A 20,255-nucleotide genomic window follows, 5' to 3' on the forward strand; every position below is an offset into this window, starting at 1 on the left:
CCAAAAGTAAAAAAGGAATAATATTGAGAAGAAATTTTTCTGATTACAAATTATAGAACCCCTTAGAGGTTTTTTTGTTTTTTTTTTTTTTTGTTTTTTTTTTTTTATTTTTTATTTTTTTTTTAATATTTTTATTACATATTTTCCTCAATTACATTTCCAATACTATCCCAAAAGTCCCCCATAGCGCCCCCCACTTCCCTACCCACCCATTCCCATTCTTTTGGCCCTGGCATTCCCCTGTATTGGGGCATATAAAGTTTGCAAGTCCAATGGGCCTCTCTTTCCATTGATGGCCGACTAGGCCATCTTTCGATACATATGCAGCTAGAGACAAGAGCTCCAGGGTTCTGGTTAGTACATCATGTTGTTCCAACAATAGGGTTGCAGATCCCTTTAGCTCCTTGGGTACTTTCTCTAGCTTCTCCATTGGGAGCCCTGTGATACATCCAATAGCTGACTGTGAACATCCACTCCTGTGTTTGCTAGGCCCCGGCATCGTCTCACAAGAGACAGCTATATTTGGGTCCTTTCAGCAAGATCTTACTAGTGTATGCAATGGTGTCAGTGTTTAGAAACTGATTATGGGACGGATCCCTGGATACAGCAGTCTCTAAATGGTCCATCCTTTCATCACAGCTACGAACTTTGTCTCTGTAACTCCTTCCCTGGGTGTTTTGTTCCCAATTCTAAGAAGGTGCACAATGTCCACACTTTGGTCTTCATTCTTCTTGAGTTTCATGCGTTTATCAAATTGTATCTTATATCTTGGGTATCCTAGGTTTTGGGCTAATATCCACTTATCAATGAATACATATTGTGTGAGATCTTTTGTGATTGTGTTACTTCACTCAAGATGATGCCCTCCAGGTCCATCCATTTGGCTAGGAATTTCATAAATTCATTCTTTTTAATAGCTGAGTAGTACTCCATTGTGTAAATGTACCATAATTTCTGTATCCATTCCTCTGTTGAGGGACATCTGGGTTCTTTCCAGCTTCTGGCTATTATAAATAGGGCTGCTATGAACATAGTGGAGCATGTGTCCTTTTTACCGGTTGGGACATCTTCTGGATATATGCCCAGGAGAGGTATTGCTGGATCCTCCGGTAGTACTATGTCCAATTTTCTGAGGAACCACCAGACTGATTTCCAGAGTGGTTGTACAAGCTTGCAATCCCACCAACAATGGAGGAGTGTTCCACTTTCTCCACATCCTCGCCAGCATCTGCTGTCACCTGAATTTTTGATCTTAGCCATTCTGACTGGTGTGAGGTGGAATCTCAGGGTTGTTTTGATTTGCATTTCCCTGATGATTAAGGATGTTGAACATTTTTTCAGGTGCTTCTCTGCCATTCGGTATTCCTCAGGTGAGAATTCTTTGTTCAGTTCTGAGCCCCATTTTTTAATGGGGTTATTTGACTTTCTGGAGTCCACCTTCTTGAGTTCTTTATATATATTGGATATTAGTCCCTTATCTGATTTAGGATAGGTGAAGATCCTTTCCCAATCTGTTGGTGGTTTTTTTGTCTTATTGATGGTGTCTTTAGCCTTGCAGAAGCTTTGTAGTTTCATGAGGTCCCACTTGTCAATTCTCGATCTTACAGCACAAGCCATGACTGTTCGATTCAGGAATTTTTCCCCTGTGCCCATATCTTCAAGGCTTTTCCCCACTTTCTCCTCTATAAGTTTCAGTGTCTCTGGTTTTATGTGAAGTTCCTTGATCCACTTAAACTTGACCTTAGTACAAGGAGATAGGAATGGATCGATTCGCATTCTTCTACATGTTAACAACCAGTTGTGCCAGCACCATTTGTTGAAAATGCTGTCTTTCTTCCACTGGATGTTTTTAGCTCCCTTGTCGAAGATCAAGTGACCATAGGTGTGTGGATTCATTTCTGGGTCTTCAATTCTATTCCATTGGTCTATTTGTCTGTCACTATACCAGTACCATGCAGTTTTTATCACAATTGCTCTGTAGTAGAGCTTTAGGTCAGGCATGGTGATTCCACCAGAGGTTCTTTTATCCTTGAGGAGAGTTTTTGCTATCCTAGGTTTTTTGTTATTCCAGATGAATTTGCAGATTGCACTTTCTAATTCGTTGAAGAATTGATTTGGAATTTTGATGGGGATTGCATTGAATCTGTAGATTGCTTTTGGCAAGATAGCCATTTTTACAATGTTGATCCTGCCAATCCATGAGCATGGGAGATCTTTCCATCTTCTGAGATCTTCTATAATTTCTTTCTTCAGAGACTTGAAGTTTTTATTATACAGATCTTTCACTTCCTTAGTTAGAGTCACGCCAAGATATTTTATATTATTTGTGACTATTGAGAAGGGTGTTGTTTCCCTAATTTCTTTCTCAGCCTGTTTATTCTTTGTGTAGAGAAAGGCCATTGATTTGTTTGAGTTAATTTTATATCCAGCTACTTCACCGAAGCTGTTTATCAGGCTTAGGAGTTCTCTGGTGGAATTTTTAGGCTCACTTATATATACTATCATATCATCTGCAAAGAGTGATATTTTGACTTCATCTTTTCCAATTTGTATCCCTTTGATCTCCTTTTGTTGTCGAATTGCTCTGGCTAGGACTTCAAGTACAATGTTGAATAGGTATGGAGAAAGTGGACAGCCTTGTCTAGTCCCTGATTTTAGAGGGATTGCTTCAAGCTTCTCACCATTTACTTTGATGTTGGCTACTGGTTTGCTGTAGATTGCTTTTATCATGTTTAGGTATGGGCCTTGAATTCCTGACCTTTCCAAGACTTTTATCAAGAATGGGTGTTGGATCTTGTCAAATGCTTTTTCCGCATCTAAGGAGATGACCATGTGGTTTTTGTCTTTGAGTTTGTTTATATACTGGATTACGTTGATGGATTTCCGTATATTGAACCATCCCTGCATCCCTGGGATGAAACCTACTTGGTCAGGATGGATGATTGTTTTGATGTGTTCTTGGATTCGGTTAGCAAGAACTTTATTGAGGATTTTTGCATCAATATTCATAAGGGATATTGGTCTGAAGTTTTCTATCTTTGTTGGGTCTTTTTGTGGTTTAGGTATCAGAGTAATTGTGGCTTCATAGAATGAGTTGGGTAGAGTACCTTCTGTTTCTATTTTGTGGAATAGTTTGTGAAGAACTGGGATTAGATCTTCTTTGAAGGTCTGATAGAACTCTGCACTAAACCCATCTGGTCCTGGGCTTTTTTTAGTTGGGAGACTATTAATGACTGCTTCTATTTCTTTGGGGGATATAGGGCTGTTTAGATCATTAACCTGATCTTGATTCAGCTTTGGTACCTGGTATCTGTCTAGGAACTTGTCCATTTCATCCAGGTTCTCCAGTTTTGTTGAGTATAGCCTTTGGTAGAAGGATCTGATGGTGTTTTGGATGTCTTCAGGATCTGTTGTTATGTCTCCTTTTTCATTTCTGATTTTGTTAATTAGGATGCTTTCCCTGTGCCCTCTAGTGAGTCTGGCTAAGGGTTTATCTATCTTGTTGATTTTCTCAAAGAACCAGCTCCTTGATTGGTTGATTCTTTGAATAGTTTTTCTTGTTTCCACTTGGTTGATTTCACCCCTGAGTTTGATTATTTCCTGCCGTCTACTCCTCTTGGGTGAATTTGCTTCCTTTTGTTCTAGTGCTTTTAGGTGTGTCGTCAAGCTGCTAATGTGTGCTCTCTCTAGTTTCCTTTTGGAGGCACTCAGAGCTATGAGTTTTCCTCTTAAAAATGCTTTCATTGCGTCCCATAAGTTTGGGTATGTTGTGGCTTCATTTTCATTGAACTCTAAAAAGTCCTTAATTTCTTTCTTTATTCCTTCCTTGACCAAGGTATCATTGAGAAGAGTGTTGTTCAGTTTCCACATGAAGGTTGGCTTTCTATTATTTATTTTGTTATTGAAGATCAGCCTTAGTCCATGGTGATCTGATAGGATGCATGGGACAATTTCAATATTTTTATATCTGTTGAGGCCTGTTTTGTGACCAATTATGTGGTCAATTTTGGAGAAGGTACCATGAGGTGCTGAGAAGAAGGTATATCCTTTTGTTTTAGGATAGAATGTTCTGTAGATATCTGCCAGATCCATTTGATTCATAATTTCTGTTAGTTTCACTGTGTCCCTGTTTAGTTTCTGTTTCCATGATCTGTCCATTGGTGAAAGTGGTGTGTTGAAGTCTCCCACTATTATTGTATGAGGTGCAATGTGTGCTTTGAGATTTACTAAAGTTTCTTTAATGAATGTGGCTGCCTTTGTATTTGGAGCATAGATATTCAGGATTGATAGTTCCTCTTGGAGGATTTTACCTTTGATGAGTATGAAGTGTCCCTCCCTGTCTTTTTTAATGACTTTGGGTTGGAAGTCAATCTTATCAGATATTAGAATGGCTACTCCAGCTTGTTTCTTCATGCCATTTGCTTGGAAAATTGTTTTCCAGCCTTTCATTCTGAGATAGTGTCTATCCTTTTCTCTGAGATGAGTTTCCTGTAAGCAGCAAAATGTTGGGTCTTGTTTGTGTAGCCAGTTTGTTAGTCTATGTCTTTTTATCGGGGAGTTGAGTCCATTGATATTAAGAGATATTAAGGAAAAGTAATTGTTGTTTCCTGTTATTTTTGATGTTAAGGTTGGCATTTTGTTCTTGTGGCTGTCTTCTTTTAGGTTTGTTGAGGGATTACCTTCTTGTTGTTTCTAGGGCGTGGTTCCTGTCCTTGTATTGGTTTTTTTCTGTTATTATCCTTTGAAGGGCTGGATTCGTGGAGAGAAAATGTGTGAATTTGGTTTTGTCGTGGAATACTTTGGTTTCTCCATCTATGTTAATTGAGAGTTTGGCTGGGTATAGTAGCCTGGGCTGGAATTTGTGTTCTTTTAGTGTCTGTATAACATCCGTCCAGGATCTTCTGGCTTTCATAGTCTCTGGTGAAAAGTCTGGTGTAATTCTGATAGGCTTGCCTTTATATGTTACTTGGCCTTTTTCTCTTACTGCTTTTAGTATTCTATCTTTATTTAGAGCATTTGTTGCTCTGATTATTATGTGTCGGGAGGTATTTCTTTTCTGGTCCAGTCTATTTGGAGTTCTGTAGGCTTCTTGTATGTTCATGGGCATCTCTTTCTTTAGATTTGGGAAGTTTTCTTCTATAATTTTGTTGAAGATGTTTGCTGGTCCTTTGAGTTGAAAATCTTCATTCTCATCCACTCCTATTATCCGTAGGTTTGGTCTTCTCATTATGTCCTGTATTTCTTGGATGTTTTGAGTTAGGATCTTTTTGCATTTTACATTTTCCTTGATTGTTGTGCCGATGTTCTCTATGGAATCTTCTGCACCTGAGATTCTCTCTTCCATCTCTTGTATTCTGTTGCTGATGCTCGTATCTATGGTTCCAGATTTCTTTCCTAGGGTTTCTATCTCCAGTGTTGCCTCATTTTGGGTTTTCTTTATTGTGTCTACTTCCCTTTTTAGGTCTAGTATGGTTTTGTTCATTTCCATCATCTGTTTGGATGTGTTTTCCTGTTTTTCTGTAAGGACTTCTACCTGTTTGATTATGTTATCATGTTTTTCTTTAAGGATTTGTAACTCTTTAGCAGTGTTCTCCTGCAATTCTTTAAGGGATTTTTGTGCTTCCTCTTTATTGTCTTCTGCCTGTTTAGCAGTGTTCTCCTGCATTTCTTTAAGTGTGTTATTAAAGTCCTTCTTGAAGTCCTCTATCATCATCAGGAGATATGCTTTTAAATCCATGTCTAGCTTTTCCGGTGTGTTGGGGTGCCCTGGACTGGGCGAAGTGGGGGTGCTGGGTTCTGATGATGGTGAGTGGTCTTGGTTCCTGTTAGTAAGATTATTACGTTTACCTTTCGCCATCTGGTAATCTCTGGGGTTAGTTGTTATCGTTGTCACTATTTAAAGATTGGAGCAGAAGCTGTGTTCCACTCACCAGCAGTCTCTAAATCCTGCGGCGGGGGTTGTGGGTAGCTGACGGTACCCCGGTGCTGGTCCAGCCGGAAGAGGCCTGTGGTCCTACTCAGGCCGTTTTTCTGCTTCCCTAACTAATGCAGTCTCTGGTCCCGCGTGCAATTGGATTGGAGCAGAAGCTGTATTCCACTCTCCAGAAGTCTTAAGATCCTGTGGTGGGTGTTGTGGGTAGCTGGTGAGTGTCAGCTGACCCTGCGCCCCAGCTGCACAGGTGCTTTTCTGACCGGAAGAGGGTTGTGGCCCTATGTAGGCCGGATTTCTCTCTCCCCAACCAGAGCAGTCTCAGGTCCCGCGTGATTGGACTGGAGCAGAAGCTGTGTTCCACTCACCAGCAGTCCCAAAATCCTGCGGCGGGGGTCTTGGGTAGCTGGCGGGTGTCAGGCAACCCTGCGCTCCCGCTACCCTGGCGCTGATCCGGCTGGGTGAGGCCTGTGGCCCTACTCAGGCCGGTTTCTGCTTCCCTAACTAATGCAGTCTCAGGTCCCGCGCAATTGGATTGGAGCAGAAGCTGTGTTCCACTCACCAGCAGTCCCAAAATCCTGCGGCGGGGGTCGTGGGTAGCTGGCGGGTGTCAGGCAACCCTGTGCTCCCGCTACCCAGGCGCTGATCCAGCAGGATGAGGCCTGTGGTCCTACTCAGGCCGGTTTCTGCTTCCCTAACTAATGCAGTCTCAGGTCCCGCGCAATTGGATTGGAGCAGAAGCTGTGCTCCACTCTCCAGAAGTCTTAAGATCCTGTGGCGGGTGTTGTGGGTAGCTGGCGAGTGTCAGCAGACCCTGTGCCCCAGCTGCCCAGGTGCTTTTCTGACCGGAAGAGGGTTGTGGCCCTATGTAGGCCGGATTTCTCTCTCCCCAACCAGAGCAGTCTCAGGTCCCGCGTCCCCTTAGAGGTTTTTAATCATATGTTGTTTTATAAATTAGAGAACTTTAGAAATAAAAACCAGGATTTGCATGACAAAGAAGAATTCCCTCCACAAACATGGTCATTCACTACTCAGAGACTACAGTGAAATTCAGTATCACTGATGAATAAAACAAGTTCAATGCTTCACCAGGATCAGAGAGCATTCAGAGAAGAAACTGTTCTCTACATGTTAACAGAGACTGCTAGCATCCCAGGCAACCCAATGCATAGAGGCCATCTTCAACAATAGGTGGCTTTTATAAGCCTCTGGAATCTCGGGGGGGGGGGGGGAACGGGAGGGGAGGGGAGGGGAGGGGAGGGGAGGGGAGGGGAGGGGAGGGGAGGGGAGGGGAGGGGAGGAGAGGAGAGGAGAGGAGAGGAGAGGAGAGGAGAGGAGAGGGGAGGGGAGGGGAGGGGAGGGGAGGGGAGAGGAGAGGAGAGGAGAGGAGAGGAGAGGAGAGGAGAGGAGAATCAGGGAAATCAGTTAGGCTTCTAACTGATATGAAAGATGTCATATTAAAACCCAAAAGTGGCCTCTAAAGACATAAGTGAACTGCTCTCCAGCCCCACCAAATGCCCAACACCCTCCTCCTTGCAACCTGGGGATTACCAAGTTGAAAGGACTGGTGTAAGAAAGTGGACACAAGGATCCCTTGTAGCAAGAAACTGGTATTATGGTCTAAGTATTATTCTAAACATGATTCATCACATTCTTATGTTCATATCACCAACAAAGGAAGTACATAGACAATCTTAAATTCTTAAGTTTTCAGATGAGGACATTAACTCCACTATGAAAAAGTATCAAAGAAGCAAATGTCTGAAAATACAAAGCACAGAGCACAGCAATAAAGCACTGTGCACCAGGTGTGTGATAACACAAAGGTCTCTTCTCACTCATCTGGAAGCCGCAGGCCTGATAGCAGGGACAGTGTAGGCTGGGCTTAGAGGTAGGGCAGGGGAGTTTTCCTGGTGTTCAGATGGCCATTCTTCAATGTGGACTAACATAACAGAAGAAGTACTGTGGTGTCTCTCCCTCTCCTTGCAAGAGGTCTATTATACCAAATATCCTCCTGTGGGATATCTTTGAATGTTAATTATTTAAAGTCCCTCGTCATTGGCACAGCCATACAAGTAGCTAAGGCTTCAATATCTGAAACAGCACAGTTTAGTCTATAGCTTATATGCTCAGCACTTAGACCTCAAAAACCAAGGCCTTCTGTTATGTAAATAACATGTGTTCAATTACAACAATCCCCAAAGTCTGGATTCATTTCATCATTGATTCTAAAGTTCATAACCTTTGCTACATATTATCTAAAAAGAATATAGGTAACACTTAAGGAGCAACTCATCTTCAAAGATCTTATAGTCATAAATGTAAGAATGCAGAGAATGGATATTTTTTTCAAAATATACTGGTGATCCAGCAGAGCATAGACCTTGACATTTCAAACAAAAGAAACTCTAAGGTTGAATAGAATGTAAGATATGAAATAAACCCAAAACAAATGAGGCACTTTAAATTTAGACTTAAGGCTCAAGTTTAATTCTGCTTCATTCAATATTCTGAAGGCAGCTGTGGTAATGGTGGCATATACAGCTTTTCAGAGAGTTTACCTATAGGCTCTCTGTGGAAATGCCATCTCAGAGTCTTTCCAAAGACTCCAAATAGAAAGTAGCATGCAAGGGTGGTCTCACCTCAGAGACATTGGTTAGGGGCATCTTGTCCCAAGAAAAATAAAGAAGTGACTATATCCACTGACCCCTTGGAGGAACCAGGTTTCTGAGTCTATGAGGATCAATAATTTTTTTAATGAGGGTACCAATTCAATTTTATGTGGGTAGGATAAAATTATGACAACAGCAATTTAAGGAAAATATAACAGAAGATATGTGCTGAAACACCATGGCCATAAGCACATTTAGAAGAAAGGGGTTTATTTCATATTACATTTCCCAGTAACAGTCTATCACTGAGAAGAGGTGTCAGGGCAGGAACTAAAGTAAAAGATGAATAACACTGTTCAATGGCTTGCTCCCGTGGTTTGCTCGCTCTGTGTTCCATTATTATTATTATTATTATTATTATTATTATTATTAGATATTTTCTTCATTTACATTTCAAATGCTATCCCGAAAGTCCCCTACACCCTCCCCCCACCCTACTACCCGACCCACCCACTCCCACTTCTTGCCCCTGGTGTTCCCCTGTACTGGGGCATATAAAGTTTGCAAGACCAAGGGGCCTCTCTTCCCAATGATGACTGACAAGGCCATCTTCTGCTACATATGCAGCTAGAGACACAAGCTCTGGGGATACTGGTTAGTTCATATTATTGTTCCACCTATAGGGTTGCAGACCCCTTCAGCTCCTTTTGACCTGTGTTCTTATAGCTCCAGATTGACTAAGACAGGAGTGGCACAGCCAACAGTGAGCTGCCCCCCCCCCCCCGGACACACACACACACACACATCAATCACTACTTAAGAAAATGCACTGCAGACTTGCCTATAGGACAGTCTTACTGGGAGCATTTTCTGGAGAAAAGTGTTTAATCAGCTTACATTTCCACATTGATGTTCATCACCAAAGGAAGTCAGGACAGGGACTCACACAGGGCAGGAACTTGAAGGCAGGAGCTGATACAGAGGCTATAGAGAGGTGCTGCTTACTGGATTGCTTCTCCTGGGTTGTTCAGCTTGCTTTCTTATAGAACCCAGGGCTACCAGCCCAGGGATGGCACCACCCACAATGGGCCCTCCCTTCTTGATCACTAATTGAGAAAATGCCTTACAGCTGGATTTCATGGAGGCATTTCCTCAAGGGAGGCTTCTTTCTCTGTGATAACTCCAGCTTGTGTCAAATTGACATACAAAACCAATCAATACACTCCCCCAAAACATGGTCAGGTCTATCACAGAAGTACCCCACAAATGTGCTACCAACTTATACTTTATATAGGGCTTCTATTGCTGGGATAAAATGCCATGAGCAGTATTTCTGGGATAAAATGCCAAGTTTGGGAGGATGGGGCTGATTTCATATTACAATTCCACTCTCACCTATGAAGGATGCTTTGGATTAAGCAAGATTCAGCTACTCGTGAGAAAAGCTGGGTCCTGGGCCATCAGAGCATCTTAAAAAGCAGACAGGACAAAATGTGAAAGACAAGACAGCAGACAGCAGCAGAGAAAGCAGCAGAGGGGGGATGATGAGGGTTAGAAATACTTCAAACTGGGAAAACAAACAGTGGTGGTCATGGCTTATGAATAATTAAATGAATGAAACTTTTTAAGATTACATGTCTATGCAGAAGTAGGGGTGTGTACACACACACACACACATGCACATGCACACATATGAGTGCAGGTGCCTGCAGAGGCCAAAAGAAGGAGTCAGGTCCCATGGAGATAGTTATAAAGTGGGGTCCTTCCCAGCGGATGTTAGTACTAAGGACTGAACAGTACTGTTAGTACTAAAAGCAGGACATGGCTTCAGCCACTGAGCCATCTCTGGAGCCCAATCCTTTTCTTCTTTGTAGAAATCGTTGTTTAAGCGAAAATTGAGAGTGAATGTCTAAACTAGTGGGGCACAAGGAAAGTTATGCAGGACAGAGCAAAGAACATGTTGGCCAGGCTGACTTCAACATTCCTCTTAACAATGATTGGCAATGGGGGGATCAGATGAAGAGTATATGAGTATCATAGAACATTTCAAATTTGCATTATTCACTTTCTTAAACTAGGAGTGACACCCCTGCCCCCCCCCAAAAAAAACACTGTGGGAATGATCTGCTATCACTAATGATTGTGGTTTTGCCCTGAAATCCTCTTACTGAAGCAGAAGCAAGCTTCCTACAAAGCCAGGAATGAGGAAGCTGATTTTCATAATCACCCTCCCATGTCAGAAAGTACCTGGAGGTTCTGCCCAAGGTAAGCTTCCCTCAGGTGATTAGAAAGATCCTGGCCTGTTCATGCAGCAACCATGGTGATATCTCACTAGTTTTGAAATGAAAACGTGTTTTCAGGTATTTGTAAACCAAGACAGTCAAAAGGGAGTTGCTAAGGGTTTTGTGGCTATTGTTTGGCTTTCTTTTGCTGCTGGTTTGGTTTGGTTTGGTTTGGTTTGGTTTGGTTTGGTTTGGTTTGGTTTGGTTTTGGTTTTTTACTTTGAACTTCAGCAGAATTTGAACTACCTGAAACATGAACATCGACCGGCTGTCCTGGCAGGGCAGGTCTGTAATCGAGGCTGCCCTCAGAGCTGGCTTCCCACCAGCTTCTCTTCCCTTACCACTTGTACTATTCTTTCTTTTGTCATCTTACATTTCCCACACCCCTGAGTTGGCCCTCCTCAATCCCAAAAGGGATTTTAGTCTCGATTCTTAAAAACCTAGTAATGCTAAGGATGTTTGCAACAGACTATGGTTTTGAGAATGTGAGATAAAAACAATGTTGACTTTATAATCTCCAAGTTTCTGCAAACTAAAATGTAGGTGCTAAAACGGAGGAGCACACAGACAAAAAAGTGAATAAATAAATAAAACCTAGTTATTTTGGGGTGTAGGGGAGACGTCTACCAGACCAATACCAATCGTTCTCCAAACAGTCCATAAAAAAAAAGAAAAGAATACTGCCAATCTCACAGTGAAGTTAGTTTTATCCTGATTATAGAAACAGATAAAAACACAACAAAAATTAAAAGTTATTGGCTAATTCCCTGGAGAAACATAGATAATGAATTTTTTCAACAAAACAAATTGCAAACCAATTTCAAGAGTATATCAAAAGATCATTCATCATGATCAAGTTGGCTTTATTTTAGAGATACAGGTTCAATACATGTAAATCAATAACTGTAACCCAATTGCATATACTTAGAAACCACATGACCTTAATATATAAAAGGCCTTTGATAAAATCCACTATCTCTTCATGATAAAAGTCCTGAAAAAACTGTGAAAAGAAGGAACATATTTCTATATTCAGTGGCTGGGCAGGGAGACAAAGGCAGGACTTTAGGATTCCTGGGCAAAGGCCTGAGGAAGGAGAGGAAGGGATATGGCTGCCATACCAGGAAAGGAGTAGATGCCATGCCTGAGAAGTGCTGGAAAGAGAACACAGTCGTCATGTAGGTGCTGCGGAACTTAACCACAGAGGGCTGCATGCAATTCTAGATCCAGAGCAACCAAGATAGAATGTAGGTTTTAGTCAGTAATAACTTAGAAATATTGGAGGGGAGGTTTGGAAGTGGCACAGCTTTGTGTGTGTGTGTGTGTGTGTGTGTGTGTGTGTGTGTGTGTGTGTGTAGAGCATTGGGGCAGGTAGTGAGGAGAACCACTGCCACCACTAAGATTGATTTAAGTAGCAATATTTAGATACAGCAACATCTATATATGCACACATCCAACCTGTAATAATGGGGGAAATGAAAGCATTTCCTCTAAAATTCAGGACCTAAAAATGGGTTTCAATTTTCCCCACTCTTACACAGTATAATACTGGAAATCTTGGCTAGAGCAATAAGACAAAAGCAAATCAAAAGTACACAAATAAGAAACAGTGGAACCAAGGTATCCTTATTTGCAAATGATACATGTTGCCATTCCTTCTAGGCTCCACATGACAGCTACCTGGCAATAGCCAGGTAGGCCTGGCTTGCTATAAAAGGGACTGTTTGGCACCTCCTCACTCTCTCTGCCCCTTTTCTCTCTCTGACTCTCTGAGCCCCTTCACTCTTCCTGAGCCCTTCCTTCTCTCCCCTTCCCCCTTCCCCTCTGTTTCCACATAATCCTGGGTGGGCCTCTTCCCTCCTCTGTCTCCTCCCATTCTCTGCCTCTACTCCCTTCTTAACTCCCTTCCCATGTCCCCAAATAAACTCTATTCTATACTAGACCTGTCCTATAGCTGGTACCCACTGAGGCACTCCTCCCACCCACCTCATCATACCATGCTCTACAAAACATATCCTTGGCTTTTTTAAAAAACACAGCAATGAAATTCTCTGAAAGACTTCACTGTTACTGCTGACAAACATTTGCAACAAAGTTGCCAGCTACAAAATTAATGTATTAACATATTCAAGATCACCATCAAAATTTTAATGTTAATTATCACAGAAATAGAAAGAAAAACTTAAAATTAATTTGGAAGCACAAAAGGCCTCCAATAGCTATAACAATCCTCAACAAAATAAATCAAAAATAAAATAAACAAGGCAGGAAAAATATAGTTTATTTCAAGTTACATTATTAAGCAATAGTACAAAACCAGCATAGTACTGGCCCAAGAACAAGTATCTTGGTCAATAGAACAGAAAATTCAAACATAAATCCAGGTAGCTACTCAGACCTGGTTTTAGACAATGTTACCAAAAATACTCATTGGAGAAAAGTCAGCCTGCTCTTTAGCAAATGGTGCTGAGAAAATTGGATATTACATGTGGAAGACTGAAACTAGATCCTCATGTCTCACCCTGAACACAAGTGTTCATGTGCAAATGCACACACATAAATACACAATTCTAAATAAACAAAAGGCTTAATACTTAGAACTCTGAAACTAGTACAGACAAAATTAGGAAAAGACTTTCAAAACATACATCATACATACAGATAAAGACTTCCTCAGAGGATTGAAGTTGTCAGGGCATTAAGAGGAATAATTAACAAATGGGTTTGCATAAAATTAAGACTGCTGTTATACCAAAAGAAACTGTCAATTGACTGAAGAAGCAGCTCACAGAACAGGATGAAATATTTGCCATTTGACTGAGAATTAATATCTAGAAATACACAAAGAGCCAAGAAAGCAGATGACACAAAGGGTGAGCATAGCAACTGAACAGGGATAAAAGAAGAAACATAAACAGCTAGTGGATGTTGTTTCAAAGTTTCCAAAGTCCTTAGCCATTAGAAAATTCTAATCAAAACTTTGAGATTCCCTGTCACCAAATCAGAAAAATTAACATTAAAAGGAAAAGACAACAAATGTTGACTACAGGAATGTATATTGTTGTGGCCATTATGGAAATAAGTGTAGAATTTTCTCAGAGAAAACCTCCTGATCACACTAAATCTCTGTTTATTGCTGCTTTATTCAAAATATCAAGGAAATGGAATATGCTTAGATGTCCATAAACAGAGGAATGGGTAAGGAAAACATGGGCCATATACAGTATGGAGTTATCATTCAACCATAAAGAAATATTAAATTATGAAATTTGTAGGGAGATATATAGATTTGGAAAATATATTAAAGGTGTTAACTCAAGTTCTGAAAGACATGCATCACATCTCCTTTATATGTTTCTATCTTTAAATGTCTGTGTGCTTATACAGGAATATGTGTGAAGAAATGCCAAGAGATTAGAAAGGGTCTCACAGAGGTTAGATTAGAGAAGAAGCCTTAGGGAGAGGGGCAGGAGGATGATAACACACTGATAAAGTTGACATGGAAAGGGGAATGCTGAGAAGTGGGAGAGTTTAAATAGGGATGGGAAGACAATGGATACTGGGGGATGGAGGAAGGTCAAACCAAAGTAATCATGCATGAAAATGCCATAAGGAAACCTGTTGCCTTGTAAGCTACTTAAAGAATAAAATAAAATATAACAAAAATGTTTTATGCCTAGGCATCATGGAATACACCTATAGTCTTAGCGTTCACTGTGAGGCACGGGGATAATGATCTGAAGTCCAGCATGGGCTATATATCAAGATCCTACCTCAGCATAAACAAAACAAGATCTGGTTAGATAGCTCAGAGGTCAAGCTGTTTGCTTCCTGATGTCCTGGGTTCAAGCCCCAGTATCCACACAGTAGAAACAGAGAATCAACTGCGGCAGATTTTCCTTTGACATCTGCATACACCATGACATACACACATGCACAGGCACACACAGACAGACTGACAGACAGACAGATGGACAGAGACCAGAGACAGAGAGCATTAATGCTGAAATTTTAAATATTATAACAGATACATCCACTCTACTAAGAACTTATTATAACCCCTACCACCCTAATGCTTGAGTCTTTGTCCTGAATGTGTCACAACCTTCTGTATTTTGTCCTTAGTATTCACCATAATTAAGCCAGGTAGGAGATACTCGAAACGGTCACAGGGAACATAAGTTTTTCGTTGAACTGCCAAATCAGAAGGTACTATAACCAGACCATATCATTTGTTTGGCTACAAAAATATATTCTTTCCAATTCCACATTATCTTGACTTTCTATTCTGAGTAGAGCACCAGGGGAGACCTGAAATGAGGGTGATAGTAACCCTCAGTCCCCAGTCCTTCCCTGGGAGTCCTGGATCTTCATTCTTTTATTCTGTACATGTGTGACAGAGAAATGAGGTCATGGGGTATTTCAGGATTATTATTTATATGACTTCAAAAAATCACCTCTATTTTTATACCTATCTCAGAAACGCAAGCACCTGCAATGGTCTCAATCTTTGCATCTTTGTTTTATAACTTCATGTTGATGCCCAGTTCCTAAAATGAAATTAGGAGATGGGATAGAGAATTGGTCATGAGGGAGGAGACTAGGTAAACAGGATTAGAGAATCCCATGCACCTTCCACTATTTGATGACACAAGTAGAAGGTATTTTATGTGAGCAACATATCCTTACCAAACACTAGTACTTCATTCAGGATTGAACTCCCTGGCAGCCAGAACTTTGAAAAATCAACGTGTACTCTATATGTTTTTGCAAAGCTATTCAATTTAGGATGTTTTGTTATATAAACAGCATCACTTTATAATCATTGTACCCATTGTTTCTAAAACTATCTGGAAGCATTCTGTTTAAAGTAGAAAAATGGGGATGGAAAACAGGCTCAACAGTTAAGAGCATTTGTTCTTTCAGAAGACTTTGGTCTGGTTCCCAGAACCAACATGGTGACTCAAAACCATCTGTAACTCTAGTCCCAGGAGATCCAACACCTTCTCCCAGCTTCTTTTGGTACCAGGCACATGCATAGTATATATGAATGCATTCAGGCAACAGATATACATAAAATTTAAAAGTCTAAGGTGGAAAGATAAACAGCTTCAGTTTTAACATTCACTTTGTTTAAAATCTTCAATTGTTTAATTACAACAAGCATAAACCCAACTGCCCATCATGCAACTTGATAATTCAAAACAAGATTACCAACCAGTCATTCTTCCATTCTTTATTCTACCTGAGTAGAGTTCCTGCATCATTGTGGATTCTCCAATTTTAAACCTCTTAATTTTGAATCTTGTCACTTGAACCAACCCCTGCTTTGTCTCTTGATTAGCAACACCAAATAAGGCTATGGGCTATCTTGGCATAGCTCAGCATTGTAAGAATCCAAGAGGTCAGTAAAGCCATTGAGCATCTGACAGGGGTTAGTGCAGAAAGGAAAGTAGTGCCTGGCTGTTCTTTCATCTGACCACAATCTGCCCTAAGATCTTGGTCAACTTGTAGCACAGTAAGAACCCTTCCTAGCAGGTAGCCCTCAAACCAGCCATTTTTCAACTACACCCAAAGGAAAAACTGACTAAGAAAGGAATTTTGAAGTTACAGTTTAACTACTACAAGAAATAATTAAGTGCCAATAAAATTTTCTCATCAACATTTAACCTGAGTCTCAAAACACAGTGGACATCAGTAGGAGTGATTTTTATGTGAATCTAAGCAATAAAAGATGTTTGTTTTTAACTCCAAGTTCTAGCCTTTTAAAATCACATAAAAACTACATGACATTGTAGAAGTTGGGGGCTTTGGAGAGAAGGGGCAGCATATAAAACCATCTTAGGAATTCTGAAAAGGATGTTTGTATTTCTCATACCGAAAATGATGATCCATGGAACTCTCAAAGCTGATGTTTCTACAACTTGAGCCAGTGTTACAAAGAAGTCCTTGAACAAAAGGAAGAACACCCCGGCTGGGCAGATCCCGGGCTTGCAAGTAACCTGGTCATAAACACAAGGAGAGAAATTAGTTCTGACAACTATTGTCCAAAGTAGGGTGCTGTATACAATGAACCTGGCTCGCTGTCAAACCATATATAATAAACATGCTGAGCTTCTGTCGGGGCAGTGGCTTCTCCACTAGGGACCAGTGCACCAAAATCTAACTGTTCTGTGTTCATGTGTTTTTCCTTTTTTTTATTCCCTTGCTGTCCCAATTAGGTCAGTCCTGGAGCGATGCAGAATACAGAAGTTGGTGCCCAAACAGGGCCATGAACAGTAGACACTGGCTATGGGGAACACCCAAGGATTAGAAAAAAAGGGGAATGCTTTCATGAGAAGCACACTAATAAAATAAAGAATTAAGGGTAATCAAACAAAGGAATGAAAGGAAGAACATTTCAACATAGGCAGTTATGTATTAATGAGAAGAATCTATACCTATGCAGTTATATGTTAACAGACAGAATCTAAAGATATCTGTTACATGTTAATATTTACAGAGAGATTTTTGGAACATGTGAAATTGAGAAATGGGTAGTTTTGTGTTGCTGGTTTGGATATTTGGTGAAACCATGGAATGGTTCTTGGGCTTTGATATGGAAGTGTGCCCTTGGTAGCATGGATGAGGCCCAATTGCATTGGCACATACTTAAAAAGTAAAAAGACTTATGACCAGATTATTTCTCCAGCTAAAACTGCAAAATTCATTCTCACCTTCAATCCTAAGATTGCTAAGGCATTCCTTTTGCTTTTGTTGGGCATAACAGGTGGTAGGATCCTTCTTGTGGTCTAGTGTCAAGCACTGCAGAGAAACACCCTTGCACTAAGCATGAAGATTTATGCTGAACATCTAAGAAATAAGGACATGGGGCTGGAGAGATGGCTCAGCAGTTAAGAGCACTGACTGCTCTTCCAGAGGTTCTGAGTTCAATTCCCAGCAACTACATGGTGGCTTACAACCATCTGTAATGGGATCTGATGATCTCTTCTGGTGTGTCTGAAGACAGCTACCGTGAACTCATATACATAAAATAAATAAATCTTTAAAAAAAGGAATAGGGGAATGTAGGGAGCAAGTAACATCTTGAATAAATGTGTATTACTTGACAAAGATACAGCCATGTCAAGGACCCCAGTGACTCAGCTCCATGGAAATAGCAACACCTTCCCCAGGTGGAGCTCAGACAGATGGCAAAGCCTTCTGATGTGGATGTGGATGAGTCCACCATAGCTTTCCCCCTGGAGGTTTATGGCACAGAGACTACTTCCCTACAGACCCTCTTCCTATTGAGATTAGCCAAACCTGCCTCCTTGTTCAGGTGTATGTAATAACCACACTTCCTTATTTATCTGTATGTAATAAACCTATCTCCATCATTCGGCTGTGTATACTAACCCTGCCAGCTGATCAGCTGTATGCAATAACCTACATCACTGTTCAACTGCATATAACAAATGCTGCACTTTGCGAGTGATACAGCTTCTCCCAGAAAACCCAATTCCAAATTAGCAGCATCTGTGTGCAACATTTCTTCACCCCTTGCTGCCCCTACTCACAGTTCCAGGACCTAAGCCATGCAAAGACAAAACAGAATATCTGTTCCAAAAATCTACACTCCATAATGTTATATTATTTACCATGTTATTAACTTAAAAGATATCTGAGGAATTGCTCAGGAAATATAAAACCCTTTTATACTTTACACACCCTCCCCAGCAAATGATACAACTCTCGCTGTATTTAACCATTTTCCCTCATCAGGTAGTCATCACTCTTCTGTTATATAGGCACAGCCCTCTACAAATCAACCATGAGTAGGAAAAATAAAATGAATACTTTTAAGTTTGGGTAAAAGCTTTCAGACAGAATCCAGCTTACATGAAATTTCTAAACATCATATAGAACAAAAACACTTTATTGAATAATATCAAAACTTTTCAGGAATCTAGCATAGTGGTCCACACCTTTAATCCTGCACTGGGGAAGCAGAAGCAGGCAGATCTCTGGAATGTGAGATCATCCTGATCTACATAGTGAGCTTCAGGGCAGCCAGGGCTACACAAACAGACCAAGTCTCAGAAGAAAAAGAAGAAAGTGAAGCAGAGGAGGAGAAGGAAAAGAAGACAACTAAGATGAAGAAGAGGAGGAAGGCATGGAGAGAGGGCAGAAAGGGAAACAAGGAAGGAAGGAAAGAAGGAACGAATGAACGAAGGAAGGAAGGAAGAGAGAGATAGAGAGGGGAGGGAAAGAGGAGGGAAGGGAGGGAGGGAGGAAGGAAGCAAAGGAAGTCTTTCAGAAAAATAGTCCTATAATGAGCCAACATCTTAATCAATAAAGTGCTGGTAAAACATACCCCAACCCTATCTGCCCTTTCTTTGCACAAGTGCGTGGAGATAATGACAGTGATAGGGAAGCTCCTGATCGATGTGCTGTGGCTCATAGATCATTCACAAAATCCAGGGAACAGCTTTCTCCTATTACTTTGAGTCTGGGAAATGATCTCCTTCATCTGACTTTGAAGATTCACTATGCCAAGAATTTATCATAATGGTTTTCACACAGAAGACATTCACTGAATATTTGATGACTTAATGAATAAACAAACAAAGGTGAGTGGATGATAACTGAGAAAATAAATGTGTTTAAATAAATGCTTAAAGAAAGGTAAAATTCTTAGCAAATACAAGGCACAAGGTCCTAGAGAAAGCTGGAGTAATAAGCCAGTAACTAAAGAGACATCTGTCTAGATGGCTGTATAACCCTTCTTGGGAATGAACCCAGAATAAAGGTCATCCCAGTGGGTGTTTGGTGGATTGGAGTTTGAGGTATTCAACCATGAGTGCACTTGCTCTTATTTGGAGTCCCATATGACACTTCTCACTGTGTCATATCTTGTTCTAATAGGTCATCCTGATGGAGTGTTCTTTGAGGGAATAAAAGATAGATCCCAGATACAGATTTGTTGAATGAATAAATAAAATATTAAAAATCCTGAAAAAGATTTTCAGCTCTTCATAACTGAAATTACAATACCCTAGCTTCATCATTTTCTATAACACCCAGTGCTATCCTCATAAACACCTAGGAGTCATTGGGCCCATTGCCTTTTCAATATCCAAAACCTAAATATTACTGACAACCTACTACAGATAAACATTTAATAATAATTTTTCTGTGGAAAGCTGATACAGTAAAACAAACCACACATTTCAAGTGACATAGTTAAAATAAAACAGTGTCACCATTTCTCAAGAGGTACGGCTACTGAGCTGTCAAATCTGACAGACAAACTGCTCTGAGTGGTCAAGCTGCTACAGGAATGGACATTATTGTAAGTTTATTAGTAAATGTCCTTCATCATAGTCTCTACTTCCAACATCCTCGTCACTATCATGCCCTGTTAAAATGAAAGGTGTCTCCTTTACAACT

General features: G+C 40.6%; 1 protein-coding gene across 1 annotated transcript in view; it reads right to left on the reverse strand.

The window, feature by feature from the left end:
* Positions 1–20,255, reverse strand: part of Abca13 (ATP binding cassette subfamily A member 13) — a 485,227-nt gene that overhangs the window by 441,119 nt on the left and 23,853 nt on the right. The window contains exon 3 of the mRNA XM_021177120.2: positions 16,702–16,825. Within this exon, the coding sequence (XP_021032779.1) occupies positions 16,702–16,825 (124 nt within the window). The remainder of the gene's footprint in view (positions 1–16,701; positions 16,826–20,255) is intronic.

This window comes from Mus caroli, unplaced genomic scaffold (genome assembly GCF_978045245.1).
Source record: "Mus caroli unplaced genomic scaffold, Mus_caroli_1 scaffold_13, whole genome shotgun sequence".
Taxonomy (NCBI): Eukaryota; Metazoa; Chordata; class Mammalia; order Rodentia; family Muridae; genus Mus; species Mus caroli.